This window comes from Lipotes vexillifer, unplaced genomic scaffold (genome assembly GCF_000442215.2).
Source record: "Lipotes vexillifer unplaced genomic scaffold, Lipotes_vexillifer_v1.1 scaffold511, whole genome shotgun sequence".
In the NCBI taxonomy this organism is placed as follows: Eukaryota; Metazoa; Chordata; class Mammalia; order Artiodactyla; family Lipotidae; genus Lipotes; species Lipotes vexillifer.
The window spans coordinates 352,267-372,117 of NW_006784934.1; the positions used below are offsets into that span (position 1 = coordinate 352,267).

The following is a 19,851-nucleotide window of genomic DNA, read 5'->3' on the forward strand; positions in this document are numbered from 1 at the left end:
TATCCAACAGCTCATTAAAAGGATCATACACCATGATCAAGTGGGGTTTATCCCAGGAATGCAAGGATTCTTCAATACATGCAAATCAATCAATGTGATAAACCATATTAAGAAACTGAAGGAGAAAAACCATATGATCATCTCAATAGAGGCAGAAAAAAGCTTTCAACAAAATTCAACACCCATTTATGATAAAAACCCTCTAGAAAGTAGGCATAGGGGGAACTTACCTCAACATAATAAAGGCCATATATGACAAACCCACAGCCAACATCGTTCTCAATGGTGAAAAACTGAAACCATTTCCTCTAAGATCAGGAAAAAGACAAGGTTGCCCACTCTCACCACTATTATTCAACATAGTTTTGGAAGTTTTAGCCACAGCAATCAGAGAAGAAAAGAAATAAAAGGAAGCCAAATTGGAAAAGAAGAAGTAAAGCTGTCACTGTTTGCAGATGACATGATACTATATAGAGAGAATCCTAAAGACGCTACCAGAAAACTACTAGAGCTAATCAATGAATTTGGTAAAGTAGCAGGATATAAAATTAATGCACAGAAATCTCTTGCATTCCTATACACTAATGATGAAAAATCTGAAAGTGAAATCAAGAAAACACTCCCATTTATCATTACAACAAAAAAAATAAAATATCTAGGAATAAACCTACCTAAGGAGACAAAAGACTGTATGCAGAAAACTATAATACACTAATGAAAGAAATTAAAGATGATACAAACAGATGGAGAGATATACCATGTTTTTGGATTGGAAGAATTAACGTTGTGAAAATGACTATACTACCCAAAGCAATCTACAGATTCAATGCAATCCCTATCAAACTACCACTGGCATTTTTCACAGAACTAGAACAAAAAATTTCACGATTTGTATGGAAAGCCAAAAGACCCCGAATAGCCAAAGCAATCTTGAGAAAGAAAAACAGAGCTGGAGGAATTGGGTTCCTGGACTTCAGACTACACTACAAAGCTACAGTAATCAAGACAGTATGGTACTGGCACAAAACCAGAAATATAGATCAATGGAACAGGATAGAAAGCCCAGAGATAAGCCCACACACATACGGTCACCTTATTTTTGATAAAGGAGGCAAGAATATACAATGGAGAAAAGATAGCCTCTTCAATAACTGGTGCTGGGAAAACTGGACAGCTATCTGTAAAGGAATTAAATTAGAACACTCCCTAACACCATACACAAAAATAAACTCAAAATGGATTAAAGGCCTAAATGTAAGGCCAGACACTGTCAAACTCTTAGAGGAAAACATAGGTAGAACACTCTATGACATAAATCACAGCAAGATCCTTTTTGACCCACCTCCTAGAGAAATGGAAATAAAAACAAAAATAAACAAATGGGACCTAATGCAACTTCAGAGCTTTTGCACAGCAAAGGAAAACATAAACAAGGCACAAAGACAACCCTCAGAATGGGAGAAAATATTTGCAAATGAAGCAACTGACAAAGGATTAATCTCCAAAATTTACAAGCAGCTCAATAACAAATAAAGAAACCCAATCCAAAAATGGGCAGAAGACCTAAACAGACATTTCTCCAAGGAAGATATACAGATTGCCAACAAATGCATGAAAGGATGCTCAACATCACTAATCATTAGAAAATGCAAATCAAAACTACAATGAGGTATCACCTCACACCAGTCAGAATGGCCATCATCAAAAAATCTAGAAACAATAAATGCTGGAGAGGGTGTGGTGAAAAGGGAACACTCTTGCACTGTTGGTGGGAATGTAAATTGATATAGCCACTATGGAGAACAGTATGGAGGTTCCTTAAAAAACCAAAAATAGAACTACCATACAACCCAGCAACCCATACAACCCATACAATTCCACTACTGGGCATATACCCTGAGAAAACCATAATTCAAAAAGAGTCATGTACCACAGTGTTCATTGCAGCTCTATTTACAATAGCCAGGACATGCAAGCAACCTAAGTGTCCATCAACAGATGAATGGATAAAGAAGATGTAGCATAGATATACAATGGAATATTACTCAGCCATAAAAAGAAATGAAATTGAGTTATTTGTAGTGAGGTGGATGGACCTAGAGTTTGTCATACAGAGTGAAGCCAGAAAGAGAAAAACAAATACCGTATGCTAACACATATATATGGAATCTAAAAAGAAAAAAAAAAGAAAAAAAAAGGTTCTGAAGAAACTAGGGGCAGGACAGGAATAAAGACACAGACGTAGAGAATGGACTTGAGGATATGGGTCAGGGTGGGGGAATCTGGGATGAAGTGAGAGAGTGGCATGGACATATATACACTACCAAATGTAAAATAGATAGCTAGTGGGAAGCAGCCACATAGCACAGGGAGACCAGCTAGGTGCTTTGTGACCACCTAGAGGGGTGGGAAGGAGATGCAAGAGTGAGGAGATATGGGGATATATGTATATGTATAGCTGATTCACTTTGTTATAAAGCAGAAACTAACACACCATTGTAAAGCAATTATACTCCAATATAGATGTTTAAAAAAAAAAAGAAAGAAAGAAAATTCACCTCAGGAAGGGAAAGTGAAGATAATAACCAAGTTAAAAAAATCATTTGTTTAGAATGCATCACAATGAATCATGTTTTCTCAGGGGTGTTATTGATAGGTATTAAATCCGTAATATGTTATGATGTCTACCAAGGTTTTCCCTGTGCCCAGCATAGTGCCTTTCTCATAACAAGTGTCAATCAATATTTGTTGAATGAATGGACAAATGAAGAAGTATAAAGCAAAGGAGCACAAAAGGGATTGGATATTTAACTTCATTCAGTTAAAAACCCCTCTATGACACATTTCTTTTGTTTGTTTGTTTTAATAAATTTATTTATTTTGTTTATTTTTACTTTTGGCTGTGTTGGGTCTTCATTGCTGCACGTGGGCTTTCTCTAGTTGAGGCGAGTGGTGTCTACTCTTCGTTGCGGTGTGCGGGCTTCTCATTGAGGTGGCGTCTCCTGTTGCAGAGCACAGGCTCTAGCCATGCAGGCTTCAGTAGTTGTGGCACGCGGGCTCAGTAGTTGTGGTGCACAGGCTTAGTTGCTCCGTGGCATGTGGGATCTTCCCGGAGCAGGTTTCAAACCCATGTCCCCTGCATTGGCAGGCAGATTCCTAACCACTGCGCCACCAGGGAAGCCCTATGACACATTTTTTGAGTGAATGTGTCATATAAAGCAAAACTATTTTTGTTGGATTGTGAGGGACTGACCATGTTTAATGGGTTTAAGTTTTATCTCACTGACTAAACTGTAACGTACAAGACCAGAAACTCAGTGCTAACACTTGCCTTATATACAATGTCTTTCATGTTTCTGGGCACATTATGAATCATCTTAAAGTATGGTGAAGGGGAAGACTCAAGATTAAAAATGTTAAGAGAAATTTAATGTGCAGGCATCCCTTTGGGCAGTGCCAGGTAGAGGGACAATAGTGGTTCAGGGGTAGGGAAATTTTGGTTGAGTTTGCTTCTTCAATCAGGCCACATGTTATCTTGCTCAGATTCTCTCGAGAACCAATATCCTCTCCTCTGGTACCTTCCCACATTAGGCTATGAAAGCACAGAGAAGCGGATGTGTTGACCTGAGAATGACTCTTCCATTTTACCTCCTACCTCACCCCCACCACCCATAGCTATTTCAGTTTCTCTGTTGTAAGCTCAATAGGTTTGTGTGAGTACTAATGAAACCATCACAAAGTTTCCATCCACTTGGGCCCTAGTTAGTTTGGCCTATTCCAAGCACATCCATGATATCATTTCCTATAAATTCATGCTATTTGGCCAAAGGAAACTAGGAAAGTGCAACCCTTAATATATTCTTACAGGAGGTTTTGTGTTTGGAAAAGGTATGCCAATCAACTGGATTTTCCCATAGGAGCCAAGGTATCACATAGGTTTATCTGCCTGTGTAACACTATGTAATAATAAAAGAAAAAAGATATAAAACATACTTTCAAGGAGCTTTCTGTTTTTCACTTCTTTCTATATTTTTCATTTAAAATTTCTCCATGGCAAGCATAGGCGCTCAAGGTCAAGTTGTTCATCATTCCTTGTGGCTTTCCAGATAGAAAGACTTTCTGCTTTCTTGAGGAGCCATCTCATTATCACCCTGCACTTAGACATAAAGCACAGTACACAAACATTTAAAATGCTGGCCTTCCTAACCATGAATAGTTCATCCTTTGATTCCTCACTGTGTTTCCGCTTTAGCATGTTCAAAAGTCTCAAATATTTGAATTGAATGTTGGCTAAATTGGAGGCCAAACAGTGTTGAGTTTGATCCTAAATCTACCAAGTCAGAAGTATTTTCTGTCTCAGCCACAGGTCCTGCCTGTTATCTCATAATGGTGAATAGCAACTGTCACTAGGCAGGGCTCTTTCCTTGGATCAGTTAAAATTTTTCTAAAGGATTAAAGGATTGAAAGCTGACTAGAAAGCAATGAGACTGATATATTTTTTTAAGTACCAGAATTTATTTATTCAAATTGGAGTTGTCCTTCAAAGAAGTAACCCTGGGATTCTACACCGTATTCAAATGACTGTTCAAAACATTTCTGGAACGCCTCTCTTGGAAATGTCTTTAGGGATAGCTTACCAGCCACATGAAAGATGGCATCATCACTTACTCCGATACTATTTTCCTCCTTGCTGGCTAAGATGAGTACGCTCCTGGAAATCAAAGCTGCCCATACTGAGAAACTAACTCTAAAAGCTAGGAGTGTCAAGTGTAAAGCAGCATCTTTGCCTAGAGAGAGTGTGTCACTTCGATGGTGTCCTTGTGACATACACAGCAAGCAAAGTGGTGGCATAAAGCAACTGTGGGCCAGTCCCAACTACATCCAGTAGCTCTAGACCTCCAGAACAAAGCAGCTCCAGGAAATCAGCAGATTCCTATGGGGGTGCCTGGATATTCCAGATAGTTCAAGGGTCCCTTTATTTGAGTGAGAGCTTGTTCCAGGACAGCATCCCTATTTTGAAATATCCTCAGATGGTTTCAGAGGAATTGGACTAATTGACTGTCAGGCCCTTCACCTTACCAACCCCTCTAAACAAAAACAAGCAAAACAAAACAACAAAAACACAGCATTTAGACTAGGAATCAGACTAGTAGGGCCAAACAGCAGAATTACAGAAGTTTGCTGATGGCTTAAATGATAATGGGTCATCTATAGCTTAAGAAATAACTGCCCAGTGGCCAACCACATGTTTCTGAATGTGCCCAGTATAATCTTCCGTAGTGCAGACTGAGGAAAAACTTCATGCTCACTATCCAGCCCAGGCCTCTTACCCAGGAGGCGCTGGAGTTACAGGAAATCTTGTGATACAGCCTATATGCAATATTGGCAGCTGGAGGTGGAATAAGTATCCCCTTTGCTTCTCATAGATACTTCAAGATCATTATCTCTCTCTCTCTTCCCCAACCCCCTGGTTTTGGAACTCACGTCATTAGCTTATAGCCTCCTAAGACCACTCTCCTTCATTTCTTAAAGATTTAATTCCTGGCTCACCCTCACTATTTCCATGCTACTCTGGGTATAGTCTTTGTGGTTGCACAGTGCAGTAAATGATCTTTGCAATATTGCAGTTTTGACCTTCTCTTATGCAGAGATAATATTCTCCTCCCTATATCAACAGTCATTCCTCAGGCCATACCTCAAACTTTGTCAGTATCAAGAATTGCTTGCCCATAATCTTGAATTCAAACTCAGACCAACATCTCCTGTCTTTCCAGCTCACTCCCTCAATTCTTTGACATCACCGGGACCTTCAGTCAAGTGATCTTGCCCTCTTTTCACCGTCTCCACATCCCTCACACTCTCACTTTCACCTTTGCCCAGTTTGGGTGCCATGGCTAATTGTTATACATACTTAGGTCCTTTGCCACTTTGCCCTATTTCTGCAATTACCTAGCAAAGCCCAGTTCTGGGTTAATTCCGAGTTTTCCTACACCCCACCTATACCCACACAGTGGAATGAGGCTGGAGCAAAACAATCAACTATGTTGGCTGCTCACATGAATTCATGCTCCCTAGTCTCAAGAGAGCCCTTAAATATGGCCTGGCAATTCTACTGCGTTCCTCTGGTCCATTCCTTTTCCTCTTGTCTATGTGACTATTTTACACCTCCCCCTTCTCTCTCCTCAAACCTCCAAGACGTCCTCCTTCATCCTAATTTTCTGTTGCAGACCTTGATTCCTTTTACACTAAGAAAATTGAAGCAATGAAGAGACCTTCTACTTGCTTTTCTACCACATGTAAAATCCACCTTCATGTGCATCCAGATATTCTTCCTTCTCTTCTCTGTTCTCCCGTCTAATTCCAGCCTGGTCACATGTGCCCTGGATCCCATCCCTTCTCACTCAAGGACTTCAGTAATTGTTCTCACTCACTCCTGTATCATCAAATTTTGTTCTTTACTGGACCATTCTCAACAACATACACTCATGAAATTATTGCCCCCCACAATTAAAAAGTAACAAAATGCTCTCCTGAATCCATATCAATATCATACTGTTCCATTTCCCTTTTCCTGTTACATCACTGCTTGCAAGGGCTGTCAAGATCACCATCTCTCATTTCTCTTTTGCCATTTCCTCTTAAACCTATTCAACTTTGACCTCACCATCCACGCAAACTGCTCTGATCAAGGTCACCAATGACCCCCAAATTGTTAAATCCAATGGTGTTTTTTCAGTCCTTACCTTACTTGACACAGATTAGTCCTTTTCCAGAAAACATCTTTTTCACTTGTCTTCCAAGGCAACACTCTCTCCTAGTTTTCCTTCTATCATATTGGTCTTTCTCAGTCCCATTGCTGCTTATTTTCTCATTTCCTTCTACCTTGAAACGGGGTCAGTCCTTTGACCTCCCCTTTTCTCTGTCCACACTTACTTGTTTAGAGATTTCATCAACACTCTTGGCTTTAAATTCTACCTGTATATTGAAGACTCCCAAATTAATATCTCTTGCCTGGACCTCTCCCTGACCTCTAGTTTTAAATATCTAACTGCCCACTGAACATCTCCACGTGTCCAAAACAAAATTCCTGATCCTTCCAAATTTGCTCCTCCTACAGTCTGTCCCATCTCAGTAACCAGGGACTCCATCTTTCTAACTTCCTAGGTCAAAAATCTTGAAGTTACCCTTGACTTTTTTCTCTCTCTCAAATATCACAACCAATCTATCAGCAAATCCTGTTAGCTATACTTTCACAAATGTCGCAAATTTGACCATGTCTTACAACTTCGATCACTATTACCCTACTCCAAGCCTTCCCTCTTGTAGGGATGATTAAAATACCCTCCTAACTGGTCTCCCCACTTCCATCTCTGACCCCTATAGTCTGTTTCCTAACATAGTAGCCAACATGAAACTTTTATAACTTAAACCTGCAATGGCTTCCCAATTCCATTGCCCTAAAGTAAAAGCCAAGATCCTTACAATGGCCTGTGAGGCCTAGACCGTGCTACGGTTCCGACCTCATCTACCCCTATCCCCTATCAAGGAGCCACACAGGTCTCCTTGCTATCCTTTAACATGTCAAGCAGGCTCCTGCATCAAGGCTTTTGGGTTTGATGTTCCCTCTGTCTGCACTGATTTTCCCCAGATGTTACACGGCTGTCTTCCTCACCTCATTCAGTTTTCTGCCTAAATTTAAGTCCAGCACAACCATCCTTTATAACCCTATTTAAAAGAAGTGTTCCATATTAGTTTGCTAGGGCTGTCATAACAAGATACCACAGACTGTTAAACAACAAAAATTAATTTTCTCATAGTGTGGAGGCTGGAAGTCCAAGATCAAGGTGTTGGTGGGTTTGGTTTCTTCTGAGGCCTCTCTCCTTGGCCTGCAGATGGACACCTTCCCCCACATGGTCTTTTCTCTGTGTGTGAGCACCCCTGATTTTTTTTTTACGTCCTAATCTTTTCTTCCTATAAAGACATCAGTCAGATTGGATTAGGACTCACTCTAACAGCCTCATTTTAACTTAATTACCTCTTTAAAGGCCCTATCTCCCAATAAAATCACATTCTTAGGTGCTGGGAGCTAGGGCTTCAACCTATGAATTTCAGGGCGTGGGGGAAAGACACAGTTCAATCCATAACACACTCCATCCCCATTTTCTTTATATTTCTACATAGCACTCGTCACCTTATGACCTACCATTTACTTTCCTTGTTGGTTCACTGTCTGTCTCTCTCTGCTACAATGTCAATTCAGACAGGGCAGGGATTTTTGTCAATTTTATTCACCACTGTACCCTCAGTGTCTAGGGCAGTGCCTGGGACATAGCAAGTAAAGAAAAAATATTTGTTAAATTAGTTAATGAATTTACTTAGTTATCTGTCTCATGGAGCCATTGAACTTGGCAGCCCCTAAACTCTCTCTCTCTTCCCAGGGTTGTTTTCAATCAATAAGCATTTATTTAGCATCTACTCTATGCCTAGTACTGTGCTCCAGACTATGAGTAGTTTACAAGACAAAAACAATAATAAAAAAAAAAACCAATATTTTTGCAATGGTATGCACTGAAAGGCACTTACAAACAAGTACATATAAGATAAAAATAATAGTAATTTATGGCACAAACTTCAAGTGCAGTAAATAGACTAGGGGGTGTCAAAGTACACAGGGAAAACTTATTTGTAAAATGGGGATAACAGTTCTTATGCTTGATACAGGTTTGTGAAGATGAAATATGGTTATAGTTTATCAAACACTTCTTCATATGGTAAATTTGGAAAAGACTGAAAACTCAAAAGAAAAAAGAGACTTCTGGGGTCACATAAACTCTCTCTTCTGGATGAAGGAGTTAACCTGCCAGGCAGTGCACAGGGGTCTGGTGGGTCTGGTCAGCCAAATATAAGCAGATTACTGTGACGTAATTCTTGTAACATGAGTCCTTGCTGGGGTGCACCGGTGGGGCATGCTGGAGCCTCACAGAGGAGCCCCTCTCTAGCCTGCCCCATGCAGTTCAATATACTCTCTATAAAAATGCAGTAAAAAGCTCACTTGCCTTCACACTGCTGAATGCTTTTGACTCCAAATTATTTGGAATAGAAATCCTGACTGACAGTATTTAGGGGAGGAAGATGGATGAAATATCCTTAAAGGGAAAAAGGAGGAAATGAAGGAAATAAAATGGCTGTATTTTACCAAACTGGATGGTCGCTGAAAGACACTGCAAGATTTTGAAAACGTATAAGCCAGGGCTAGCATAATTTCTAGCAGCAAATGATGTTGTGTTCCTAATAGTGGGTGGGGAAATTAAACCCTTTCTTCTAAAGATTCAAATAACTTTGGGGAAGCTGGGCAACGCTAACTGCCACCTCTTCATTATCACAAAGAGTCTAGAGTTCCTGAGTCTCAAGATTGGCTAGTGTGGGGACGTGCTCACATTTCTTCAATATCAGTGCATTATCCAAAGTGTTTAGCTCCTGCACCAAAAACATAATATCAGTTTGCTGTGTATAGTGGTAATAATACTTTATTTAGCTTTTGGATTATCAACAGATTTATCTGGATTGTCCCCCTCCCTTTTTGTTTTTGGCTGTGTGGCTTGGTCTTGTGGGATCTTAGGCCCCCGACCAGAGACAGAACCCAGGCCCTCGGCAGTGAGAGCGCTGAGTCCTAACCACTGGCTTGCCAGGGAATTCCCATGGATTGTCCCTTATTAATAAGAATAATGTCAAACTGGCTTTCATCTGAAATCATAACAAATTCTTATATGAACTACATCAATTGTCTCCCTTATTTCTTCCACCTTTATCACCCATCAGATCTGAAGCGTGTACAGGTTTTATACAAAACGCGCTAAGTACAGGAGTCCTTACTCTCAGGCGTTCGCCTTTCCAGCCCACCACCGATACCACAGTGGCCTAGTCTGGTCTAGTCTACAGTTCTGGACACTGATGATAGGATGATAAGAGTGGTGACAGCAAACACGGTAGTTTTCTTTTATGACACTGATGTCTGATACTTTCAGAAATAATTTAAACATTCCTAACCTGTGCTTAATGTAATTTTATGACTTTCTCACTCATAAATTTAATCCACACTCAACTGTTTTTATTTCCAGGCCATATAACCCTCTATAGGGTAATAAGTAGTGTGATTTTACTACCCACAGTGTAAAATAACTCCCTTTTCCTATGTCTCTCTTGCCTTAAGATTCTCATTGCTTCTAATATTGATGACCAATTCTCTGTTTACTCTACAGAGTAACTTATCTACACTTATCTACAAGTGTAATTTCAGTTATTTTCCCTTTTAGGATTTGCATAGACCCAAATGACCTAAATGTTTAGGCTGTCTATAAATAATCACATATATAAAAAAAATCATCTGAGTTAAATTATCTTGAGTTAATCTGATGAAAAAGGTAAGCAGACAGGAAATAGCAGAAAGTCAAGACAATAATTATGTTTTTAGGGCTGACTATCTATTTGCACCCCTTTCACTCCAGTGTAAACTCCTTGACTGAGGCCGGGTTTTATTCCTTTTTTATCCCCCCCAGTACAGTGGTTCTCAAACATTAGTGTGCATCCAGGTCACCTGGAGGGCTCGTTACAACCGATTGTTGAGTGTCACCCCCAGAGTTTCTCATTCAGCAAACCTGGAATGGAGTCTGTGAACTATCTAACAAGTCCACGTATTTAACAAGTTCCCAGGTGAGGATGACCCTGCTGGTCTAGCAGCCATACTTTGGAAACCACCGCCTCACCACACAGAAGGCTCGCACAAAATGCTGGTTGAATTGAAGTAATCCAGTCAGAGGAAGACATTAGACAAACAGGCCAGTAAGAATTAGCGTATTAGTTGGGATAATAGCTAAGGCACTATTACAAAGATATCTCAAGTTAAAGTGGCTTAAATATGATAAAAGTTTATTTCTCACATAACAGTCCTGAGGTAGGTGGGCAATCCAGTACAGAAAGGCAGCGCTGCTTGCCAAGTTCAGGGACCCAAGCTGGGGTTTGACCCTCCCCATGTTTCTCTTGCGGCTTTCATCAATGGGTCTAATGTGCCGTTCCAGGAAGTGGGAGGGGGAAGCAATTTCCTTTAAAAAAGATGTGACTTGGAAATTGCACACATCACTTTTGCTCACATACCACTGGCTAGAACAAACGTATACCTTGCTGCAGGGTGGGCTGGGAAATGTAGTTTCTACATTTGAGACTATATGCTCTACTAAAATTAAGGGTGAGAGTTCCATTCCAAAAGGGAAGAAGCAGAGATTGGATACTGGGGCATAGTTAGCAGTCTCTGCCACAACTTTATGGCAAATCCACATACAAAATGACAAAAATCTGAACCATAAATACAATAAGAGTTCTTTGTGTATCTGCACATATTGTTTTCTGGGAGGGGTGGTGGAACGGGGTGGGGTGGAGAAGCATTTATGCTTAATACAGAGGTTGTTACTTCGAAATTAAGATGAATCAAAAGGCAACAACTCTTCCATTTACCTTGACACGTCAATATGCCAGTACATCAAAGGGACACCAGAATGTTCTTTCCTCAAAGGAGGAATATGGAGGAACAGGTGGTTTGATGAATATGAAATTCTGGAAGGTGTGAGAATGGCATTGAAGTCATGATAGTGGCTGGTGCAGAAAGGAGAGTGGGGCTGAGAGTGGGTAGGAGTGATAACACAGTGGTAGTTATTGCAGAACAGTGGGAAGGAAATAAGAAGGAATACACAGATGCCCAGACACAATATGAACCGGTGGAAGTAGCTTATGTTGGCTGTCGTGGTGTGAGACATGAAGGGAGACTTGAAGAGAAACGAAACCTACACAGGCATCAGGGAAGATCTTGAAACAGCAGGGGTGGGAGTTGTGAAGCACTGAGCTAGAAGAATGCCAAAGTTGAAAGGTGTCTTGTTGATTTGTTTCTCTAGAAAATAAGTAGAAACAATAGGTAAGAGAAGCAGCAGCAGCAGCTAGGTTGGGCGTCCATTTAGATATGGGGAGTGGGGAAGAGACGCCCCAGAGCAAAAGCACATGCCCATTCTGCATGATGTGGTGCACACGAATCACCAGGGCATTCTTTGTCTTCGTACTGAGCTTGCAGGGGTTTTAAAGATGACTAGAAAATAGTGAGTAGAAAAGGCAAGCATGGAAACAATGTAATATAATAATCATTGAGGAGACACCAAGCTCAGAAATTCCACTATTTGTTAATCTCAGGAGAGGAATCCATCAGAAAGCAATTTCTGGCCTTGAATTCCCATGAGTAGTCACCTCCCCTTCTAGTGTAGGAATAAGGCCTTTCTTGCTCACTGGCTGGCTGGTTCATGGTGGGAACACTTCTCTCCCCAGATCTGGCTCCCATGGTCATATCTGGACAAGCCACACAGTGTTTTTTAAAAAAAATTATCACAGGAGCTCCTTTTTTGTGGTGGAGGCTGCTGAAAACTCAAGCAACTCTCTGGACAAATTATGTTGTTGTTGTTTTTAATCATTCAACTATTTATTGAGCATTTATTTGTTGCCAATGTACTAGATAGACAAAGGAGATATAGCCATGCACAAAAACGACAAGGTAATTCTGATAGCCACAGGAATAAACAAACGGAAAGCATTCCAAGAGTAGGATCTAACTCAGAAGGTGGGGGTAGAGTGGAGAAATGAGGGCCTTCCTCTCTCTGGTCCTTGAACAGGACTGGCTTCTTCTCAGATCAAGCACTCAAGGAAAGATTTCACCCTTATTCCTACTGATCCTCAAACTATGTGTTTGAAACTAACCATTGCTGTCAGTGAGCTTCCCCGTGGGCCAGGCAAGTGCAGGGAGATGTGGTGGTAAATGCCAGGCACACGTGTTTCTTCATCCTGCAACTCACAGATAGGACATGGGATGTGGCTTTCTTCCCAGGAAGACTCTGTATCTGAACATCTTATCTGAAAAAGGGATTAAGGTGGATATGATGAGTAAGACAGTGACTAGGTAAAAGGTAGATTACTTTATTATAGAGTCACGTAAAGTCACGTCATCATCTGCTTTTCAGAAACACTTCTAGAAAATGATGACTGTCATCCTGTTTTACCGTGTGTACGTGGGTAGGAGTGGGGAAGGAACATTTAAAAAAAACGAGTTGCGGGCTTCCTTGGTGGCGCAGTGGTTAAGAATCCGCCTGCCAATGCAGGGGACACGGGTTCGAGCCCTGGTCCGGGAAGATCCCACATGCCACGGAGCAACAAAAGCCCGTGAGCCACAACTGCTGAGCCCACGTGCCACAACTACTGAAGCCTGTGCCCCTAGAGTCCGTGCTCTGCAACAAGAGAAGCTACCGCGGTGAGAAGCCCACGCACCGCAACAAAGAGTAGCCCCTGCTCTCTGCAACTAGAGAAAAGCCCACACGCAGCAAGGAAGAACCAACACAGCCAATAAATAAATAAGTTAGAAAAAAAACAAAAACAAAAGAAAACGAGTTGCGTTCCACAGAGCCAACATGGTTATACCCAATACTAAGTATTCTATTCGAAAGCCACTGAGTGCAACATTTAGAAGCCATATTTCAAATAATTAAGAGTGAATGCCTGAGTTGATGTATTCCGGGGAGGTACAAGACGCAGAAGACTTTGGTTCTAGTTGCTACTCTACCTCTCACTGGCTTTCCATGTTCATCTCCACACAGGCAGGGAGGATTCTGAGGCTGGGGACTGTGTCTCATTTCTAATTCTTGGTGTTTAGATGGTGCCTGCAAAACAGGCACTCCACAAAATGCTTGTTCATTGGATACATCAGGTGGATCCACATGGAACTGCCAGCTTTGTTGGTAAAAAAGTAATAATCAAATACTGACAATTTCATATGGTTCAATCTAATATTTCCATTCTCAATTTGCTCACATACTGTATGGATTTGCTTTGCCCTAAATGCAAATTTCATGTTTCTGTGTCCTAGTTTCTGATTGGAAAGCCCTTTCTCCTATCCTATATCTGTCTTATTCCTTCCCTAAACATCTTGGTTAATTGCTCATTCCTGTGCTCAACCAACATGTGCTATCTAGTATCTCTGTGTGTTCTCCTCTAAGTTATAGGCATATTGCACTTCCCCTGTGCTTTTCACAAAGCAGGCCCTACATGAACTTTTGTCATAATGCTGAATTACATATCTGAGGATAAGTCACTAATGCTCTGAGCCCCAGTTTCCTTCCTAGAGAAATAAGATAATCCCAGCCTAGCCAATATAACAGAACTGTTGAAAGTTAACATATGAGGGCTTAAATGATTAACGGTGAAGCCTCTAGCTTGTCTGTCTAGGGGGGTGTTTGAAAATGTTACGTGCTAGCAATAGGCAATCTGTTTTCAGCTCAATTTCAGAGAGGAATTGACTCTTCCCAGCCAAAATTATTTCAAAAGGCCCCTCCAGCTGACAGAGTGAAAAGAGAATGTTGGTCACACAGGGAAAACACAGAGCCGATGAGAACAGACACAGTCATCATGTTAAAGAGGAGACCAAACGCTACCCCATGGCACAGTCCCATTACCTAGTAACACAGGCACACAGTGCTGGACAGAGTGAACCGCAGGAAACAAAGCCTGGGAGAAAGCAGCCTAAAGACTGTGCTGTGTGCACAAACCGAGACCTTTGGGGGAATAATTATAAGAGCATTGAAGGAAGACAGAAGGCAGGGAGGGAGATGTGAGGGCTAAGACAATGGGACATGCAGGAGAGGAACAGAATCTAGACTAGTCAAGAAGCGGCACATCATTTCCTTAGGCACACTTATAGTTAAGAGGTACCAGTGGGTTCCTAACTAGGAGAAACTACAGACTAATAATAACGTGTGGCTCTAGGCAAGTTACTGAGTCTTTCTTTACTTTTTTGAAGAAATAGCACTAATAGTTTCTATCTTATGATATAAATAGTAAATGAGATATCACGTATAAACACACAAAGTACCCAGCATATAGCAAGTATGTAATATGTGCTCTTATTATCTAAGAAACTATAGATACTAAGTTTGGGAAACTATAAGGTCTGTCATTCTCAACTAATCCTTTTACCACCTTCATGAATTCTCCAGTTGGAGAATTCTCCAGGGAGAGTCCTCAACTGTATGTGCTTGATCTATTATAAGCAAAATCAATAAGCTGAATGCCTTAAAGCAGCAGTGTCCAAGAGACATTTGTGATGATTGAAATACTCTCATCTGTACTGTCCAATATGCTAGTCAATAGCCATTGAGGCCACTGGGCACTTGAAAGTGCTGCTGAGGAAATGAGTTTTTAATTTAGTTTTAATTAATTCAAATTTAAATGGGCACATACCATATTGGACAGTGCAGCTTCAGAGCACATTACCCCACGTACAGCAGGAGACATTGTGCAGGAGCCACTGTCTAGTGGCCTAGTGGGACTCTGGATCAGATGACCTGACTAGCTCTTGGAAGCTGAACTATCTTAGGCAAATTACTCACCACCCCCTCAGCCTTGGTTTCATCCTTAATAACATGAGATTGATAATAGTTTCACTTTATTGTGTTATGAGGACTAAATGAGAGAATATATATAAAAGCAGTGGTTGTTTAAATTTAGCATGCATTAGAATTACCTGGACGGCTGTTAAAACGGATTGCTGGGTTCATCTGCAAAGTTTTGCTTCAGTAGGTCTGGGGTAGAGCCAGAGAATCTGCATCCTTAATGAGTTCCCAGGTGATGTTCATGGTGCTGGTCTGGAGACCACACTTTGAAAAACACTGTTGTAACATATTGAGTAATGGTGCCTGACACATAGTGAGGACTCAGGTGTTAGTTATTGTTTTATGATTAGCATTTTTATGGTCTGCATCAAGAAGGTTTCTTACAAAAAAATCCATGCTTCGTTAGGACTCTCTAGCCCATGTTCTGACGTTATTTTGATAGATGTTTGTGAGGCACCTCCAAAGGGCAAGAAACCTCCACTGTATTTTGAGTGACAGTCTGTCAAGGTGGGTTTCAAGTATGGTTTGTCAGCAGGTGGAGCTACAGAGCACCAAGTTACCTGAGCATTATTACCACCATCTAAGTGTTTTTCATTTCAACTCTCCCCAAAACATACAGAAAAAAACAATTAAAATCACCTAGAAGGTAAGCCACAAGTTGGATTTCTCTCCAATTTTTCATCTCGATAAAAAGACTGTGCTGAGTGCTGTAAATGGCAAGTGGAAGGGGTGTAAAAACAAATCTAGGTTCTAGCCTTGGCTCTTTTATCAGCTTCCTGAGATCAAGGGACACCTCTCTCAATCATTATGGACGTGGATATTAGACTTGATGAGTCCTCAGGTCACTTTCATACAACAACAGGATTCTCACAAGCCCAACCTCTTCTGTACAGGGATTTGCTCCTTAGAAGTTACCACAAGTCATCTAGTTTTCCTCCTCTGAGATTCTTTCCATGGTGCCTTTAGTTCTTTGGATGAAAGGTGTGGCAAGGGGGTAAAGAAAACACACGGACAGTTTGATAGATCCACCTTTAATTTAGTCATTTTCCAGTATTCATACTAGGGTTTCTTTGAAAGGAAAAAACCAACCAAACAACAAAAAAAAGAGGTTTGCAGAAAATATGCCAAAGAGGCTCCTTAGAGCCCACTCTAGACAACCCATTCCAAGAAAAGATCCAAAAAGGGTCTTTTAATTTGGATTCTGGGATGCAGTGTTAGGTGTATTTACATCTGTTCTGATAAAAGGACTACTCTACTTTCTTCTCTTAGGAAACGAGTAAAAATTCTTTGCCCAACATGCTTGTCACTCATATATAAATGGTGACAACTGGCAAAAAACTTACAAGTAATTTCTGTTACAAAATCAATCAGGCCGTGGTGTGCTGAGTCACAATTATCATTTCCGCTTTCGGGTGTGGGAAAGGGATGTGCAGAGAAGGTAGTTTTTAGAGTGACTTGCTACTACTTAGACTGAGGTAAAGGTAAGATGAGAAGCTCCCGCTCACTGGGAAAATCTGACTTGTCAGACCAACTACTCTTGCAGTCGGGCAGAATATACTTTGAAGTGTCTCTGAAATAAGCATAGGAGACAGAACTTGGGACCGGCCTTGGGGATTCTGAGTAACACATGTGACCAAGGTTGGCTGAATCCAGGTTTAAAGCTGGCAGCTATTGGTTGACTTGCTGATATAAACAGTACCAGTAGTTCAGGTCTTATATTTCCAGTACCCACTTTCAAAACAAGAATGCTTGTAGTCTCAAACATGCTGGCTTCTGTGACTTCTCTCTTCCGTGCTGATGAAAAAAGCACTATTCTTAGGAATAAAGAGTAAAGGTTTTGATCCTGGATTTGCTTCTTACTCACGGAGAGATACTGTACAAGCTAATTGTACTCTCTAAGCTTCACGCTCCTCAGGTGTAAAACGGAAATTCCTCTCCTATAGATTTCACAGTGGGTTGGTGATATTAAACTGAGAGACAAATGCAAGGAAGTACTTATTAAGAACATAATGTATGGACTCGGGCCTTTGTACAATAAATAAATCAAGCTGAAATAATGCAACCTTCTCAGAAGGTCATACCATGTATCTCTGAATTTAAAAAACAAACAAAAAACCCAAATAATACTTGCTAGAATAGTCAGTGTGGTCTCTTGGGAAATAAATAGATTAAATACAATAAAGCAGGTACCATCTCAGTGACAAATGAATGATCATCATCAACTTATTTTTATGAGATCTGAACACAAATTGGTTCAAATGGCATCCCAAGGATTATAAGCCTAAGACTTCTACATATTACTTTTTAAAAGGGGTGGGATAGATAAAGTGAGCACCTGTGACAGGACTTCAGAGGGAGACAAAAATGAAACACCCAATTGCCAAATTGCTACTTACCTCAATCACATTTGTGTGAATAAATGAGGCCGAGCGTGCCTCACATAATTGAGGATTCAGATAGCTATGCCTTCGTTTGCTCTTTTTTTTTCCCCACAGAATTTCGCTGATGGGATTTAGAACATTGCTCTATTTGAAGGCTACAAATCATTATTCATCAAATGAAGCCAATGATCAGGTATACCAAATCGTGTGTCCCCAAACTATAATTGTTCACTTGTGAGGAAAGCTGCCTTAATAGGAGTGCATGGACCACAAGATAGAAAAGACTTTTTGTGACTTGTTGAAACTTCCTATAGAAACCCCACCAATTTCTTCACCTCCTGGCACACGGGATATGCTAATTCTTTGGCTTTTGCTGACCCAACTTGTAAAACCTTCTCTAAGTGGTCCTTGTTCATCTTCAGTTTTTCAATTTCACTCTTAATTGGAGCAAATTTCTCAATCACAGCATCTGCCACCACCAGCTTGTAGCGAGCGGTGTCGATGCCAGCACTGCAGCAGACCACCTCCTCCACAGGGAGCCCTGTCACTGCTGCATGGATGGCCACCAGATTGGACACGCCCCCTCGGCTGGCTGGCTCGTAGGTGACCTCCGAGGTGAAGTCCGTCACAGCCTTGCGGAACTTCTGCACTATCTCCTCCGGGCTGTCTGTTATTCTGACAGTGGCCAGTTTATCAGGGTCTGATTTTGACATCTTAGCAGATGGATCACGCAGGGATTTTACCTTCTTCATTGATGCTAGGTAAAAACACCAACACACATGTACCAGAAACAAAAATCAAACAAAAGAACAAAACAAAACAATAAAACACCAATAGGAATGTGTGTCTAGATCTTAAAAAGTGCCAAGAACGCCAAATAACTTTATTATTTTTATCTGATTATACTCATTGTAATAAATTAGCAATTTCTATAAGCATGAAAGTAAAGGTGTCTGAAATGTGTAATAAAATGTTAATATTTTGATCATATTTTCATGCCTCTGTTAATGCATATATAAACATAAAAACATATAATCTTACACAAATGAAATTGTATCAATCATACTGTTTTTGCTGTGCATACCTATTAAAAAAAGTATTGTCTATTTCCTTCTCCTCTGCTCTTCCTTATTGGCTAATCACCCCCTGCCCACAACCACTGCCCTTCCTACCCCCATGCCAGTTTTCACAACCTGTGGCATCTTTCCATTTCTTTACCCATGATTATATAAGTAATTACCAACACACACACACACACACACACACACACACACGCAAGAGTGAGAGAAGTGACTTGTTTATTGCTCTGATAGAATCAAGATGTTAAGCTGTGCTTCATAAAACCTGTGTTATTAATAATTGCCTAATTTATGGCTATTACAGAAACATATAAAGTTGAAATAGGTAAAATAACAATTAGCCAAAGCATTAAAATAGTCCTCGTTGCTAAAAGAAGGTTGGTTTCAATGCATGGGGTGCCCTCAATTTATTTGTGTGAACTGTTGGAATAACTTAGTAATTTATATCCACCTTATGCTTCTATATTGACACTAGGCACATGTTATACTCTTTAAAATGCAGTCACCTTAATAAAGATGGGCAGAGCTTAGGTTCAGTGATCTCTGCCCCTGCCACAAGTTTACACTGCTACCAAAATGTTGATAGAGATTTACAGCTTTTTTTCTCGAGAAGATTCCAGACTAGCATAGCCTTGCAAGCAGATGAGGTTTTGGATTCAGTAGGTAGATTGTACATTCTATCTCAGTTGTGTATTTAAGAAGGCAAAGTGCGAGGATGATCAATGCCCTCTTGTTTTATCTAGATTATGATCCAGCAGTTCTCATTCTTATGACTTTTGTTCTACTGTGAAGAGAGAAGGCAAGGTCAGCTGGCTTTGGAACCAGAAGAGCTCAATGTAGGGCCCAGCTTTGCCACCAGCTAAATACACGACTTGGATACAAAGTCAGGCTTGCCAAGCCTTAGTTTACTCATCTATGAAA

The 19,851-nt window shown here is 40.6% G+C and overlaps 1 protein-coding gene across 1 annotated transcript in view; it reads right to left on the reverse strand.

Moving 5' to 3' along the window:
- Window positions 1–17,929: 17,929 nt before the first annotated feature.
- Window positions 17,930–19,851, reverse strand: part of WARS2 (tryptophanyl tRNA synthetase 2, mitochondrial) — an 85,990-nt gene continuing 84,068 nt past the window's right edge. Inside the window, exon 6 of the mRNA XM_007457120.1 lies at window positions 17,930–18,608. Coding sequence (XP_007457182.1) covers window positions 18,160–18,608 — 449 coding nt within the window. The 3' untranslated portion in view covers window positions 17,930–18,159. The remainder of the gene's footprint in view (window positions 18,609–19,851) is intronic.